Source organism: Phalacrocorax aristotelis, chromosome 8 (assembly GCF_949628215.1).
Source record: "Phalacrocorax aristotelis chromosome 8, bGulAri2.1, whole genome shotgun sequence".
NCBI lineage: Eukaryota > Metazoa > Chordata > Aves > Suliformes > Phalacrocoracidae > Phalacrocorax > Phalacrocorax aristotelis.
Window position 1 is genome coordinate 33,520,496 of NC_134283.1, and position 16,816 is coordinate 33,537,311.

General features: G+C 42.5%; 1 protein-coding gene across 3 annotated transcripts in view; it reads left to right on the forward strand.

The window, feature by feature from the left end:
- UBE2D2 (ubiquitin conjugating enzyme E2 D2) overlaps positions 1-10,874 on the forward strand; it is a 30,963-nt gene extending 20,089 nt beyond the window's left edge. For all 3 annotated transcript variants that reach the window (XM_075102358.1, XM_075102360.1, XM_075102359.1), the window contains exons 6-7: positions 7,242-7,335; positions 9,223-10,874. In XM_075102358.1, coding sequence (XP_074958459.1) covers positions 7,242-7,335; positions 9,223-9,268 — 140 coding nt within the window. In that variant the 3' untranslated portion in view covers positions 9,269-10,874. The remainder of the gene's footprint in view (positions 1-7,241; positions 7,336-9,222) is intronic.
- Positions 10,875-16,816: the final 5,942 nt, after the last annotated feature.

Consider the following 16,816-nt stretch of genomic DNA (forward strand, 5'->3'; position numbering starts at 1 on the left):
TGGTTAAGAAACAGGATTTAACTCAGAGTTTGGAATTACATTAATTTGCTCAGATGCATCTTGGCCATAGACAGTCAGAAGCCAGTCATTTGGTTGTACTTGAACTTGTTAGACAGTAGTCTTTTTAGTTGTGTTTTAATGTTACAAGCTTAACATTTGTCAGTGTTAATGAAACTTCCTGACAGCTGTGTACATCAAGTTTCAGGGGTCTGGAGCCTGAAACTCAAACAGTGATTGTATAGGTGAACACTCCTTCCAGGAGTCAGGTTTTTTCCTATTTTGTGGGAATAGTGATCTAAGGAGTAGCGGGCCTTGATGTGGAGGGTTTTGGCTGTCAGGCTCATGATTAGCAAAGGAAGAGACCTAGCTGGTGTGAGAAGTAGGACAGCTGGATAAAGCCTCTGAAATGGAATTAAGAATTCCTCAGCAGCAGTATGAGCCCAAAGCTCAAATTATGCTAGCAGAGAAGTTTCATAATTCCCAGAGTGCCAAGCTGAATTAAATGTGAGCTGACAAACTTTGTTACTTTCATATTCAGAAACTTAGCTGGATCAAAAAGCACAGCACTGTCTGGAGCCTGGTCTCTAGGAGGATGACAAATTGCTTTCCGTAGAAAGAACTTAATGACATAATATTTGTCATTCACCTGGGGGAGAGCAGGCAGGATGGGCTGCTTCCATTGCTGTGAACTCATGATACTGGCATGGTGTGCAAGAATTGATGCTAACCTGTTTTATCCAGCTGCTCCGTGTCAGTGCATGAGCTCTTTGATTATATGGCGATCTTGAGATTACTGTGCAACTTCAGCCAGGACATAGCTGAGTATCATCCTGCAGTCCTGACAATCTGGCATGCAAAGTAACTGCCTCATCACCTTCAGCAAAAAAATGTGTTGGTGCAATCTTTATGCTTGTTTAGAGATGGATCTCCCTTTGGTGGGAGAGGTCTGGCTTGGGGTCTGTTGAGGCCTTTTGTCCCATGCAGGAGTTGTGCCTACAGGAATAACTTCTTTCTGCAAAAGGCAATTTAGCTATTCCCCTCATTCTACTGATTTGTAGTGATGTGGTCTCTGCCTTTAAGGTAGCAGGGGCTTTCAGGGAGAGAGCTAAGGCTTTCACTCATGATCTGTTTTTGACCTGAGCTGCTTGGTGCCCAAGGAAACTCTCTATTCCTAGATAAATTCTAGAATCGCTCTCTTCAGAGAGCAGTAACAGCACCAAACGGCTGTTGAATCAGAACACAGCCAGTTAAGATGTCTTTTCTGGGTAGCTTATTACCTTGGAAGAATGCTTGTTTTCTATCTCCCTGCTGTGATTCAACTGGAGATTCCATTGCTCCTCAGTCACTCCTCCTTGTCCTGAAGCGTCCCGTAGATGAGCACTTTACCTGAAGCAAGTTTTGTTTGCAAATCCAGCTAGACTTAAATACGAGTATCTGTAGTGGCTAGTACCCTACATTAAGGGGACAGCTGGAAGTAATGGATATTAGACCCATTCAGGCTTTGTGAATGGAGTGGTTTGAGTTTTGAGTTTGGAAGATTACTTGGAGGTGAGTGGAGATAATCATCAGCTCCTTTAGGCAATCTTTTGGAAGTTTGTGCCTTAAAGGTCATGTCTCGGGCTTCTGCATCAAAAGTATCTATGCTTCTTGATTAGCTGGGATCACTGTCTCGGTACAGGGTGATAGGGCAGAACTATCACTCGCCTTTCTGGAGCTGATATCGAAAAAAACCAGAAGGTGTAGCTTTTGGTTCCTGTGTCATGCCCTAATAAGGCTTAAATAGAGTTTTTCTGTGATGACCTGGACTGTTGAGCTTCTGTAGAAGTCAGCTTAGCCCAATTGACTTGAACATCAATACAATGTGTGCAGAGGTGTGTTAAACACTGTGGCTTGTACAGAGTTGCTTCTGTCTCCTAAGGACTGCTTTCAGCCACAACTACGTGCTCTGGACATGCAAGGGTGTGCCACAGCTGCATGATGCACTTGGTTGTAAAGTCATCCCTGACATCAACAGAGGCTGATTGCCATGTATAAATTCCTAGGCACCTTTGACTTCCGTCCCCTGTTGACACTTTAGGGAAGATGTCTGTGTCTGGCTGTGGAGCTCATTCCCTCCACCTGGAGCTGAGGGCTTCTGGCTTTTAAAAGGGTTTATTCACCTCCTAAGTTCCAGGAGCTTTACATGCCTCTTAGATTTGTGCGGACCAATAGATTTTCCAGTAGACAGATGGTGGTTTAAACTGTTTTCCCTATTGCTCATCTGGCTAGTGCTGGAAGAATCTGTTGGAGAGCTGACTTCATTAATTGTCCTGATGAATAACTGAGCTGCTTCATAGCAGAAGAAACTCAGCCGTGGAGTTTACATATTGAATTTGCATCTACCTGCATATTCAGTCATCTTTGGCAGAACCAGGAAGATGAAGTTGCTCATCAGAAATGGCAGACTAATCTTAGTGATGTAAGAGCACAGCACAGAAGCCTGAGATGAGGAGGTTGATCTTGCAGCAATAAACTGTAGCTATACTTGTTGACAAGCTGTAAATGGTATGATTCTTTGCACAGAGGAGCTGCCTTGAGAAAGATTGTCCTTTCATTTTGGAGCATTATATAGTCTGTAAAGGGACATCTTGCAGCAGAGACTGGCATCAGAGTTGTGCAGCATTACACTGGTAGATACCATTTTGCCTCAAAGAGTACTTTGCTGGAGCATTCTTAAGTGATCCTTCTGCTTGATGAGAGTGCATTTGTATCAGAGCTCTATGGGGAAGTTAAGCCCATTCTTTTCTTAGAAACGCTTTGTTAGCAGTTTTTCTGCCTGATTAGTTTGGTTCTCCCAGTTCCTTGGTCATTGTGAAGTACTTGGTCCGTGTTAGTCCCTAGCAGTAGGAAGCCCACTAAAGGGTAAGCTGTTTTCATTGTCTGTAGTAGATAGATGGGGATCACAGTTGAAGTATTAGAGTTAAATGGGCTGCATGGTTGGTGAAATAAAACAAAGCTGAAGGAAAACCAATTTTTTGATGAAAGGGAGCTTTAAACTGACAGTGTTTTAAGTTGCTTATGTTTTGCTACAGACTGGACTGCTTTGACAGTTAAGAGTGAAGAGATGAGAAATAACTGTGCTTCAACTCCTTGAATCAATGGGAAGTAAAATTATCTATTTTGCTATTACTGACAAAAATCCAAACTTAAATTCTGAAGAGCGCATGCTTCCACTAATGTATCTCTTTCAGTGACAGACTTGAGAAGGGATGCTGTCAAAGTGATACCTCTATAGCAGCTTCACCTATGGTCAGGCAGGATGAGTAGGACAAGGTGTAAAACAATGTCATTTACCTGTCTCATGTACTTATTCAACCTGATTCTGTGGTTACGAAACTTGATTTTTGTGAACTATCTTTTAATTGTCTCCCACTAATCTTGCAGTCATTTGACTAGTAAATGTCAAGGCTTTGCTGTGGAATTAATTGCAATAATACTTGATTGCAGAAGAAGGTGGTTGGGTGATTCTCTCTTCCACAGTGTTGGTCTAATTAGTTACTCTGCATCAAAGAACTCCTATACATAACTGGTGATTTTAAGGATTGCTTCCTTTTCTGCTGTACTTGGTTCCTTCAACTTTGTGAGAAGGTACCTTTTTCTAAGCGGTTTTCCATAGTGGTCTGGAGGCTGCTTGCATTGGTTGGTCAAAGATGTGGGTATATGAAGCATTCTGGTGGAAAACCTCAAGAGAGAAACTTTCTGAATTAATTTAGATGAATAGCTGTGTTCAGCAGGCTATTACAATTAAGCCAGTTTAGAAAACTTTCAGTTAAAAGTGTTTTTCTTGCTGAGCCTATAGAGTTAAAAAGGGAAAGATATGAAGTTACCAGCAAGAGCAAGAATAATGAAGAATAGTTTTGGTTAATGAAGACTTACAAAAATAAAACAAAGTAGCTGAATGTGGCAGTGCAGCTTGAAGCCAAATAACTGCATCAGTTTTCATCAAATGTTTTTGGAGTGATACCTCTTAAAACAAGTGAACTCCTGAGGAACAAAATCTAGAAATGTTTTTTTGAAGTGACTAGACTGCCAGAATTCATAATGGGGAAGTATTTTAGCTACTGACTGAGTTCTAGTAAAGGGTATTAGTGGCATGAGATATTTTTTTTTCGGTCAGCAAGTAGCAATGATGTGCTCATGTTGACAGCCTGTAAACCAAGAACTAAAACTTGCAGACTGGGACAGGGCTTAACTGTCCTGTTCCTTTCAACAAAGGAGGTGCTGCTGTTCAAGGCAGACTCGAATCTCTCTAGACAAAGCTGGCTCATGGGCAATGTCATCCTGTCAGACTGCTATTTCTCTAGAGGACACAAAGCAACACCCTGGTTGTCCTAGTGCCTGTGCTGACCAACAGCTGAACTGCAAGGCTGATGTGAGGTGTACAAGGAGGAACTCCCAGCCAGTGCCATGGGTGTTGGGGAAAGGGACATTATAGTGTTTGGGGAAGGTAGAGAGGACTGGACAGACTTGAAACTTGGTTCTGCTGGTGAGGGGTAAGCCAACTTGTTGAAAAAAATTCCTTGGTTATTAAAGGACTGTGATAAGATAAAACTTGAGGGAGTAGTTATAATAGTTGACCAGAAAACTTTGATTGGATTTTCTGTGGCTTCTGTTAAAGGGAGGGGACAAAGTTAGCTGTTCTAGTCGTCCTACCAGCTGAAGAAACTTCATTGGCCAGAGCAGTGGAGTCTGACAAATACTAAGAAAGGAGCTACAGGAAAACAGCTGGAGAAATTACTCTGTTGAAGCTAAACTGACCGGCAGCAGCTGGGTGTAAGGTGGTAGATAGATGCCCATTACCAAACACTAATAGGAGTTCTACTCTGTGTATGTGGGGGCAAAAAAAAGCAGTGCTGAAGCTGATGGAAAGTACTACAGGTACGAAATGTGCTGTGTCCCTTGCTAAGGGACAGCAGTTTGGGACTAGTGGCTTATACGTGCCTCCAGCATAAAATTAGTTTTTACACTCTGAAGCTGTATTCTGAGAGGTAGTTGAATAAAGGTCTGAGTGTCAGTGGATGGTAGAGAATAAATAAGCCCTTAACTCTTTCTCAAGTGTAGAAAATCAGGAAAAGGAGGAAGAGGTTGTATTTATTCTAGAACAAGAAATATGTTCCTTAAATAATGAGTAGTTTATTACTAAACTTGTTATAGAAGCTTTTAACTTTTGAAATTGATAATTCATTAGTGAAGGGTCTACAGAACTATGTAGGAAAACTGAACTACCTGGGTTTCTGGGTTCTTGGTGTTCTCATCCCTGAGCAAGTGATGAGATCACTGAGCAGTTAAGACTTAGTGAAGCTTTCACTTTTGTCCTAATTCGAAAATCTTCTCCAGTTTACATAAATATTGGCCAAGAAGGCCAACAGCGTCCTGGCTTGTATGAGGAATAGTGTGGCCAGTAGGAGCAGGGCAGTGATCATGCCCCTGTGCTCGGCACTGGTGAGGCCACACCTCAAATACCGTGTTCAGTTTTGGACCCCTCAGGTGAAGGAGGACATTGAGGTGCTGGAGCGTGTCCAGAGAAGGGCAACGAAGCTGGTGAAGGGTCAGGTCTGGAAAGCAGGTCTTACGAGGAATGGCTGAGGAGCTGGGGTTGTTTAGTCTGGAGAAGAGGAGGCTGAGGGGAGACTTTATCACTCTCTACAACTGCTTGAAAGGAGGCTGTAGTGAGGTGGATGTTGGTCTTTTCTCCCAAGTGATGAATGATAGGACAAGAGGAAATGGATTCAAGCTGCGTCAGACAATGTTTAGATTGGGTATTAGGAAGAACTTCACTGAAGGTGTTATTGAGCACTGGAACAGGCTGCCCAGAGAGGTGGTTGAGTTACCATCCCTGAAGGTGTTTAAAAGACTTGTAGATGTGGCTCTTAAGGATGCAGTTCAGTGGTGGACTTGGCAGTGTTAGGTTAATGGTTGGACTAGATGGTCTCAGGGGTCTTTTCCAACCTAAATGGTTCTGTGAATATTAGACTATTCTTCCCTTTTTCTCTGTCTTTATCTAGGTGTTCTTTGTTTTGTGATCTCTGTTTTGAACGACCTTTAAAAAAACCTCCCCACCCACCAAACACAGGAGCGGAATGCATGCTGTTCTCTTTTACTTTTCAGCTGATGCCTTTTAGCACGGTAGCTCTGTCTCCTGTTCTACAGCACAGTAGCAGCTGATGGAACTTTGAACAGATTTGTGTTTAGAGCCTTCTAACTGCTGTCATCTCCAACTTGCTTGGAGGATGCACTGTGACGGCTCTGCTGTTGTTGCTATTGGTGAAGGGGCATACGGAGTGGCAGTGTTTGATTAAAACAGGCTGAGATAAAGCAATACAAAGGAATGTTTGGCTTCTCTTGGTGGGAGGGGCAAGATGTCCCTGTAGCATTGTCCCAACATGCCTTGCTTATAACTTACTGTCCTCTCATCTATTCTACTTTTGTGTGAACATAGGAATGTGCACGTGCTATTTGTAGCTTTGCAGGCAGTTTCCTGACTTCTTATACGGATAAGGTTGCCTCTATGCTGAGCAGCATCATATGATTGGGATATGGCTTCTGGGATATATACAGTATTTATTTATACTGAAACTTCAAAGTTCAGGGCTTTATGGTTGGTATGAGTGCAGGAAGCTATGCTTTCTTCGTTCATTTTGAATGCTATTCTACAATTAATCCATCTCAACCTACCTCATGCTTAGAAAATAATTGGATAAAGCCTCTTAATTCTCTGCAAGACTGTCTTTTTTTAAACAGTTCTCAAGTGTCTGTGAGCAGCTGCTGCTTCCTTCATCTCAGTTGGATTTGACTTTTGATTAGTGCTTTTGCAGGTCATTAGCAATGAGATTGTCTGGTTTAGGGAAAAGCTGTATTTCAAGTGTAAGAGCAGGGATGCTTACTGAGAAGGCTTTCAGGTATGGTTTCAGATAGAACAAGTCTGCCTTGTGATTTAAGACTGTTATCAGATACCCCTGTTCCAGGAGGTTCCCAGTTGTTGCGGTGATATTTAAAAACTTCTGGTCGTGCAAAGTTGTGTAGGTACATGGTAAGGATTTTGTTCAAAATAACTTTCCTGAAGTACGTGGGATTACTTCTCCTTGGCATTTTTAAAAAATTATGGTAATACTAATGGCTAGAGGAAAAGTGGGTGGGCTGACTTCTACAAGTGTCTTTAGCTGCACTTAAATTCTAATTCAATATCTTCTTTCTCTCCCTAGTACTTTTGTCCATCTGTTCTCTGTTGTGTGATCCCAATCCAGATGATCCTTTAGTGCCTGAGATTGCACGGATCTACAAAACAGATAGAGAAAAGTGAGTATGGAAGCCAAAAACCGTGTAACATTCTTGAAAGAGCAGAATCCACACTTAAATAGTAAAAGGGAACTGAAAGGACCTGCTTCTTGGAAAAGAGTATGAAATTTTGATTTGCCTTTTTCACTTTAACTGTCGTCATTTTAGAGATTTTTCCTGGGATCTGTAGTACTGCTATCCTACAGCAATGCAATGCTGTTAAGAAAAAGGAATATATGCCAGTAGAAGTGAAGGATGTAGAGGCCTTGTACTTCTGTGGTTTTATTACTGCAGTTTCATTCCACACAATGGCCTTTCATTAGTGTTGTAGCTGCTAATTAGAAGTTTGCTTGATTTAATGAAAACGTGAAGCGAATAATGCAAATCTGTTTCCTGCGGAGCTCTTAAGTTGGATGTGACCAGCTTCTAAGAGCCTTCACTGCCTGCTTTAATTCTAGATAACCAGCAGAGGGAGAACAAGTTACTCTAGTGGGAGAATATTTCCATGCCAGCTATTGGTGGTGGAATCGTACAAGCAAAGAAATAATAAAAATACCCTGTTTCATCTTCATTTGACAACACAAGGGAAGAACAAGTGGGGTAGAGGTGGGGTAGGAGGACTCCAAGTTTCTGTGAAGTAAAAGAGCAAGAATGGAGAGAACTCTAGCACTAATGATCACTTTAAAAGCATCAGCTTAATGACCGTTGTAAACACTTTTCTACCTCACTGTTCCCTTCCAGATCTGATCAGTAGTGTTAATTTCTGAAGGTACATGGTCATCTGATGAGAACAAGATAGGAAGGGAAAGTGATCCACAAACTCACTTACTCTGCTGTATACTTGAGAAGCAGTGTTAGAGAAGTTCATACATCCTGTTTTTAGAGCTGCAAGAGTAGCAGTGTGTATTTCAAGATGCAGCTAACGGTGACTGACTGCACTTAATGTATGCAGGACTGTCTCCTATTTTTTCCAAAAATAGGGAAATAAATTCTGTGCTTAAATGTAACCGGACTTGCTTCTTGAGTAGTCTCAGAACAGTGAAGTAACAAATGCTCTTGCCTTCACAAGTGGATTGTCAGATTCTGTGAGCTAAAGAATATTGTCTATAGATGAAATTCCAGCACAAGAACCTAGCTGATGCACATAACTAGGAAACTTCTTGCCATAAGAGTCTTAGGCTTGTTCTGCACATTCTGTAGAACAAGAACACCTTTCCTTCTCTTGTCAGAAATAAGATTTTTATCAGTACTGTTAACCACAATGACTGCTGTGTTTTACATAATTATCCTGAGCTTCCTTTAGCAGTGGCTCTGGCTATAAACGGTATTTGGGTGCAAAAGCGACAGGTGACTCGGGAAGAGGAGCATACTGTGCTTTCAGAATAAAAATTCTGGTGGACAAATATTTGTGTCCTGATAGTGAAATAGCCAATGCATAGCATGAAACAAGCCTGTCGGGGTTTGGCAGTCTAGTAGATACCAGGTAGTAGGCTTAGCTTTCTAAGGGAAGAAGAATAATGGGGTGGGAGGGAAACATTAATTTCACTTTTCCAGAATGCCAAAATTAAAACCTGCAGTAATAGTTTCCCCAGGAATGCAGCAGTTGGGGGCTGGGAAAGGTGCAGGTAAAGGCTTTCTGAAAATACTTTCCCTCAGACCTGCACTAGCTCTGTTTATGGCTTGAATCACAAAGATCTCTTATTCCTGTTGTAAATATGACTACTTATTTCTGTTCCACAAAGTACTGTGGGCTTTCTTGTTTCCCCCATTTGGCTAATATTTCAGTGTGCTCTTAAATTTTACAAATTTGTGATACTACTGGAGAGGTTTTAAGTTCCTGAGTAGACTGATGGAGTTGAAATACTGTTTGGATGTTATGTTAAGTAAATCCTCTTTTTATACATACAGGTACAACAGAATAGCTCGGGAATGGACTCAGAAGTATGCGATGTAATTAAAGAAATTATTGGATAACCTCTACAAATAAAGATAGGGGAACTCTGAAAGAGAAAGTCCTTTTGATTTCCATTTGACTGCTTTCTATGAGCCCACGCCTCATCTTCCCCTGTGCACATGTTTACCTGATACAGCAGTGCTGCGTGTTGTACATACTTGGAACAACAAAATAGAAATACTGTATTTCCCCGTACCAACATTGACTCCTAGCAGAGAAGTGTGTGTGTGAAAAGCTGGTTCTTCAGTCATAACTTTGTGAGCCTAAAAGCATTCCTTGTTGATTTAAATTGGGTAATAAAATGAGAATGGGAGAGCTATGGTGGATTTCATATTTCTAGGGACGGTGTTGCTGATCCATGAAGGATTTTAAGCGGAATCCTTTTAAACTCATAACAGTTATGAAAAAACAAGGTGAAGAACTTGAAGCTGTTTCTGTATTCATTTTATTCTGAAGGACCTACACCTTAGGTAAATGTTATGACCAATGAGATAAACTGTACCCACATCCTGTGTTTAAGGTCTAAGTTTAACCAGTCAACATTTAAATGGATTGGAGCTATTAGTGCATCAAGTGATGTTGATTTGTTTCAACTCTCTCCCCTCCTTCATACTTTTTTTGGTTTGTATGTGGTTTCTCAGTTAATACATAGCTAATAGCTCTTGTTTTTCTTAGGTTTTTTAACTGCTTAGGTCTTTCTGGATGTAAGGGTAAAAATCCATTTGACAGAAAACTTGTGTATATTTAAAGACCCAACTGCTCCCCTGGAGCTTGTACGTTCAAGAATGATTAATCTGTGTAATAAACTGATTACTACAGTCATTACATATAACTTTGTGTGAATAGGCTTTTAATTTTAAGAGCAGTTTGTTACAGGCAAAAACTAATGGTGGATTTCTCTAAAACTTTTGCATTCACAAGTGGTTGCATTTGGAAGTCATGAAGCAGCTTGGTTTGCATCACACAAGGCTATGCACCTGAACAAGACAAACATAAGCTTAAGCACTTACATGAAATCAGGATGTGTAGTGTGCCAGGAACTTGACTGTTAAATAAGCAGTTTACTAAATGAGAATGAGTGACATTTTACAAAGCCTAATGGTATTATTCCCACTTGCATGGGACCTAACACAATGCATATGTACTGTAGGTAAGTGAAACCTTATGTAACTAAAATAATGGATGTAAAAGGGTAAAAAAAAAAAAAAAAAAGAAGAAAAAACCTACCAAACACATCAGCACAAACTTTCATAAGATGTAGCTTTTACATAATTACTTTGCACTAAACATTTGCAAATGTTCATACAGTTTTAAATTGTACTTGTATGTGTCTTTTTTTGAACAAAGTCTTCACTTGAATCTAGTGAAAAATGTAGTTTGAAATTTTTCTTTGTATACAAGTGTATTTGCCAGCATCGTTGGTGTGAAATAGGTGAGTCTGCAAGTTTATCTCCTCTTAGTAGAATTGTAAACAAAGCCATCAACTACGAAGGAGAGGCTGTAGCCTCCAGCTCTCCAGCCACAGGGGTCTGTCCCATCCATTTTCAAATGCATCTTTACACTCTTGCACAAATGAGGAATAAATGTCCACTGCTTTTGGTCTAAATCTGTTCCACTTGTCTCATCTCTCAATGTCCTCGTGTATGCACCACTGGATGTAAATGTTAGCAGTGTTTCTTGGAGTCCTCTTTCAGCAAGCTGTAGGTGAAATCGGCATATGTGTGCGTCTCCAGCAGGTGCAAAGACTGCCAGTCTAGCATGTGATGCTGCTGTGTGGGGTCGAAGCAGCTATAAAGCAGTGGAGCAGAGCTTCACTGGAAAAGAAGTGGAGCAAGTGGCCGTGTTTCTTGGCTGAGTGACAATGTAGGGATGGCAGCTACTGGGGAGGGGGAGAAACATGGTGTGCAGGAATATGAACTGGCTATTGGGTCATCTTAAGCTCTTATGTTATGCCACAAGGTGTTGGTGTCTTTACTGGTTTAGAAAGCAGTATGTGGCCTATCACTGAAGTGTGGCCCTGGATAAAAACTTTGCATTGTCAAAATTAGAGTGTAAGCTTGTAGCGTATCTTGGTTTTGTGTTAATCTTTAACCATGCCTGGCCTTACTTTTTATTAAACTGCTCTAACATGCAGACTAACAGTCCTGCTAGACCCTCTGACCAAGGGAGGGAACATACATCAGTAATGGTGGAGTCGTCCTCCTGTGTCTCTGCAGTGGGGTCACCAGCTAATCGCTTTCTGAAAAGTACAAGGAGGGTGGGTTAGAGTGGTTGCAAACCTTGTGGCAAGCTCTTTTTTGGGATTTCCTGTAACTGCTTTACAAGTCAGCCACCCATAAATGATTTTTGTGGCAGATTTGGCTGGGTTTTGACATTGGCAGTTACCAGAAGAGATCAGAGGCCTGTACAGGAGAGAAAGGGAGCAGTAACAAGTGTAGAAGTTGAGGAGGATGATTTTCCTTCCTCGTGGAACAGAAGTCAGATATGCTAAGTGACAGGAAAGTAATACAGCCATACATGAACTGAAACAGTAGTGGCCTGAATGTTATAACAGCTTCAGCTTAGATACTGTATTAACACATCTGCTTGCGTTGGGATGATTGTCTCTTATTTGCAATGAAGTGTTTAAACAGACCAAACTGAGTTGTTGATGGCATGAAAAAAGTTGTGGTATAGTAAAAGCAAGGCTGGCGATCCTTAGGTACGGAGTACATAGGCTGTTCCTCATGTGGGTTGATGATTGTTGAGGGTTGTACTGTGAACTAGATGGAGTCTTTTTTTTCCCTAGGATTTAACTTTAAACCTAATCCAGCTTAGCCTTTTTTTGGGACTAGAAACTTGCTTTTTTGAAACTGTATATTGTGTATGTTCTAATGTAAAACAGCACAAGAAGCCAGGGGCTCTGGTGGTTGCCTCTCTAGGAACTCTGAACTTGTCATGTCAGTCCCTGTCCCAAATATTTTTTTACTTGAGTTAGTATTTTGACTACTTCACTTTGTGTGGCTTTCTTTGTGCTGGGACTTCTGTGGATGTAGACTATACATGTAATTTCTCTTTATTCTTGTCATGTGCTAAGCAAATGTGTTTTGTTTTTAAAAAAACAAACAACAAAAACCCAAAACAAGCTGGGCTGCTTAGATTCCTCAGCTCTGGCAACGCTGCAAAGCTGAAACACTGTGACTGGATGCAGTGCTTGTATTCATCTGCGCCCATCCACTGCAACAGAGTGAACCAGAAGACAAATAACTCCAAGTTCAGTGAGCTGTACCGCATGTAAATCTAGGACCGCTGCCTCTATCAAGCAACTAGTAGTATTTGATGGCGCATATACCTGCTGTAGTGTGTATTGCATGTAACTTGAGTTTTCACACGTAACTTGTGTACGTGTGCTGTGCTTGCATACGAGAGAACGTGATGCAGTTTCTTTCAGAAGTCCTCCTAGCTCAATACTGAGTAGCCACTTGTCAGCATGCAGGAGTTGCCAGTTAGCTTAAATGTTACCGTGGCTTAGAGTCCAACATCTGTGGACTTACAGACTGGGATGGAGCTGATTCTGGCCAGTACTGGAGACCTGATTACCGTGCTTGAAATATCTAGCTTGTCCTTTGGTGCTATGTGCTGCCGCATTTCTTTAATAGCTTTTTTTTGGCAATGCAAGAGTGATTTTTGGTTTGGTTTTGTTTGGGTTCTTTTTTTGCGTTATTACCTTGCTACACCAATGCTTTCAAGTAAGCTGCTTACTGAAGTGTTTACAGACTTCTCTGTTCAGTCTGCACACATTGAATGTGTGGGACTAAGTTGAGTATGATCTTGTGTCCCAGTGTGTGCCGTGAAGCAAACTATCCTGTGCCTTGCCACTGAGGGCTGTGGCTTTCCTCACTTTTGGTTGATGCAGCTGCTGACAGAAATGCCTGGCTAGTTTTGCTGACAGTCATGATGCTATTCACAGCAGCAAAACTGCTCTAGAGCTGTTCTTGTTCCCAGTTCTGATGTACAGTAGAAGATCAGAAGCCTAAGGGAAAGAAAATGGGAAGTGCTTTGCCCAGTTGAAGATAGATATTCTTGTGCTCTGAGCAGCTCTTGCTGGGGAAGGCATGGCAGAAGACCTGAGCATGTGGGAGGTGCAGAAGAAAACTACTGCTCAAAGCAGTTAACACTTACTCATATGTCACCTTGCTCTAAAGAACCAGGATAACATAATAAAACATCTCTGAACATGCTTGGCACTTCCACTCCAGATGGAGGAGCCCTTGAGCTTAGGCTCCATGCACGCCTGCTTGCCCAGGCAGAGCTTGGAAGCCACCTCCTGCAAGGATAAAAGCCCCATGGTATATTTAAATAGAAGGCAGGCTGTCGTCTTTTTAAATAGCCTTGGAGCCATTTTGCTCTCACCCCTTCAGCTTTAGGGCAGCCTACCTCTGTCTCCTACAGATAGCTAGAAAAGAGTTTCATCCCTGCACCCCCCCACCCCCCATATTGTTTCCTTCCATTCCTTGGCTCCTTTGTGTAGACTTAGAGCAAGTCCACGATCAAAGCTGGATATCTTAGTTGTTCTGGGGTTTAGCAGAAACTGATTCCTACAGGAAATGCACAGGGACAAGAATTGCATTGAGAGCACCCGATGGAAAGTTAAAAGCAGGAAAAAACCTGCTGTCCAGCTTTCTGGATGCATGGAGACCAACCCCTGCATGAGTAACAGCGATGAGAGGCTTTGGGAGGGATTCCTGCAGCCACTGCCTCACTGCCCCTGCCCTGCTCTCACCTGGAAGTGTGTGCGACTAGGTCTATGCTAACACTACCTGTACTGTTGAAATGTGTTGCAATTTGATCACCATTAAATAATTCCCTTAAACTTACTGCGGCTTAATTGCTTTTTTTTTTGCTTTATCTATGCCTTTTATCCATTTTTTGGCTCATTTTGTTTTCTTGTGGTTACTCTGTCCCTTCTCCCTGATAATCCAGTTCTGCACTGTCCTCTGCTCAGCTGTCTCTAGTCACCTTCATCTTGTTTTTTTTTTTTAACTTCCTGCAAAGCCTGGCTTGCTCTCTGAACATGGGCGGTACTTTGTGGGCACTGTTGAGTAGCCTTGGTGTCTTCTGCCTATGTGATGTAGAAACACATCTGCTCTCACCAAGCCCAGCGCTATCCTCTTCCTTGTTGGAAGCTGTGATTTCATAGCAAGCTGCTGCTAACGCCTGTGTCCTTGATTCATTGGACTCACTGCTGGGATCAGCTCTGGTGCAAGAGCATGTGGCATGTGTGGCATCAGAGGAAATCGGAGCCCTCCTGACTGTTCAGGGGTTCACACAACTCATGACTTACCCTTGTGGCTTACTGTTCTTCCAGTTTGGCACCCACAGGTTTTGTTTTATTGTTGTTTCTGCTTCTCAGTGTTGTGTGTCCCCCCCCTGCCCTTTCCTTCCCTGTGTGAGAATATTTGGTTTTTATTGTCATATAGTTAGGTTAAAGTATCTTGGGGTGAGTGGGGATCAGTTCTTGCCCTTCCACGAATAAATTTATTTATAATTAATACTCTTTCTATGGCTAAATCTCTCACCGAATTGCTTGGAGAGAGATTTATTGGTGAGTTTATCTTGGCAGGTTGCTGGGCTGTGTACACTTCTTCCTTGCTCCCATCTATGGGGAAAAGTTGTTCAGCTCCCATTGATGGGAGCTCTTGCTGGTCTGGAGCTTCGTGTAGATGGTAGTTGGGTCCACTGAGCCTGCAGAGCAGGTTCAGGGTGAAATTACAAAGGCTTGGGTTGAAAGACCAAGTCACGAGGTGTAGATGCAACTGAGCATTTTGAATAAGCTGGGATCTTGGGTTCATTTGGTCACTGCAAGCACTAGTATTAGTTCTCGGGCTCTGCACTGCCTTGCTATGCAGGAGAAATGTTTATTGGCCGGAGGTCCAGCTAGACCCTATTCTTTCTCCAACAGTGACTAAAAAGGCCTATGTGAGAAGGCAGGAACAGGATGGGCAGCTGTGGTGCTTGGTGTGCACTCACTTCCAGCTGAAGACCTTCGTGAGGGGAGGTATGGGTTCTGTAACCAATCTGGTTACCTTGAATAGACTTCTGTGAATGTGTCCTCTCTGTCTTTGTTTGTGTGATCTCTTATTGTTTATCTGTATTTGATTCTGTTGGTGCAAAGTAGGTTACTGGTACTGGTAAAATTGCAGGGTTTGGGATAAGCAGGGCTTCTTGTAGCGGTCAGCCAGGAGCAGTCAGACAGAGGGAACCTGGATGGCTTGGAATGGCGTCACCAGTTAGAATGGTATTAAAACAGAATTGCTGTTAAAATTCCACCCTGGAAAACTCTTTGGTGTGTGATGCCCATGATAGAAAAGTATTTTTTCTTAACTGAAGGTAAACACAAAGGGAACAGCTTCCAAAGCCTGATGGAGGCTCTGATGGTGCCCCTGCCCTGACCTGAGAGCCTGCTTTGCTTCACTGCGTTTTTGGTCTTGACAAGAGTGAATTTACAGTTTGCAAAGGCTTAAAATTTTGTAGGGGTCTTTTCTTGCTGGTCTTTGACATCTTTTTTTTCAGAAGACACTCTAGTTAGGGGCAGGGCCTGGTGGTGGTTTTCATTTGGGTTTGGTATTTTTTGGGGTGTGTGTGTCCGTTTTTGTTTTGTTTTTTAACATTGAACTATGTGACATCCTTCATAGGTTGGTACTGATAAGAGGGCCCGACAGACCAAGGGGAGCTGTGGACGTGTGTACTTTCAGGCTGTTTTTACAGGATCAACATGTAAAGCATCATGTCAGAGTACTTGGGGAATACCTACCCCTGAAAGCAAAGTTTTGGAAGAGAGTGTGAAGTAGAATAACCAGGACTGTATTACAGAGACCAAAGTCTTAAATCTGGACCACCTCATGGGGAATGGGGGCAGGTGGCAGGGTGCAAAGCTGCATGTGGTGCCAGCAGTCTGGCTACAGGCATGATCATGCTGCAGGGGTTTGCCTGTTGTCTCGGCACTGGCTGCTGGGGACTGTAAGCTCTTCTTCCAAGCATGTTTTCCAATTCCTCTGATAAGATAGGTGTCCTGAAGCCACAAACGCCCTACCTTTAATTTCTCTCTTATCTGCGTATATGGTCCCTGTGTCCAGCTGAAACAGTGTGGTCCTCACCCCGCCCCAGCTGCTGCAGGTGGCTCAGGAGACAACTCCAGCTACAGCAGGCAGCTTCTTGCTCCTTGCTCTCAGCAGTGGAGGTGGTGTCTGGGCTGATCAGGCCGGGAGAAAGGAATGAGCAGGTCTTGGGCCACCACAGGTGGCAGCAAGATGGAAAGAAGTGCCGATGATAGTGTTTGTGTGTGTGAGAGGGAGCATTAATTTCTTGGTCTGATGCAGCAAAGGGGAAGTTGGAATTACCAGTGCAAGGATTTCTGATCTTCTTTTCCTTAAAAAAACCTGGTGTTTTTTGTCTAAATCCTCCTTGCTAACACCAGCTGAGGCACCCCCAGTAACTGTGGTTCTTGGGAGATTTGATTTTCCTGCCTTGTGTCTGCTCTTGAGCCAGCTTTTAGCAAGCTTTATTAAA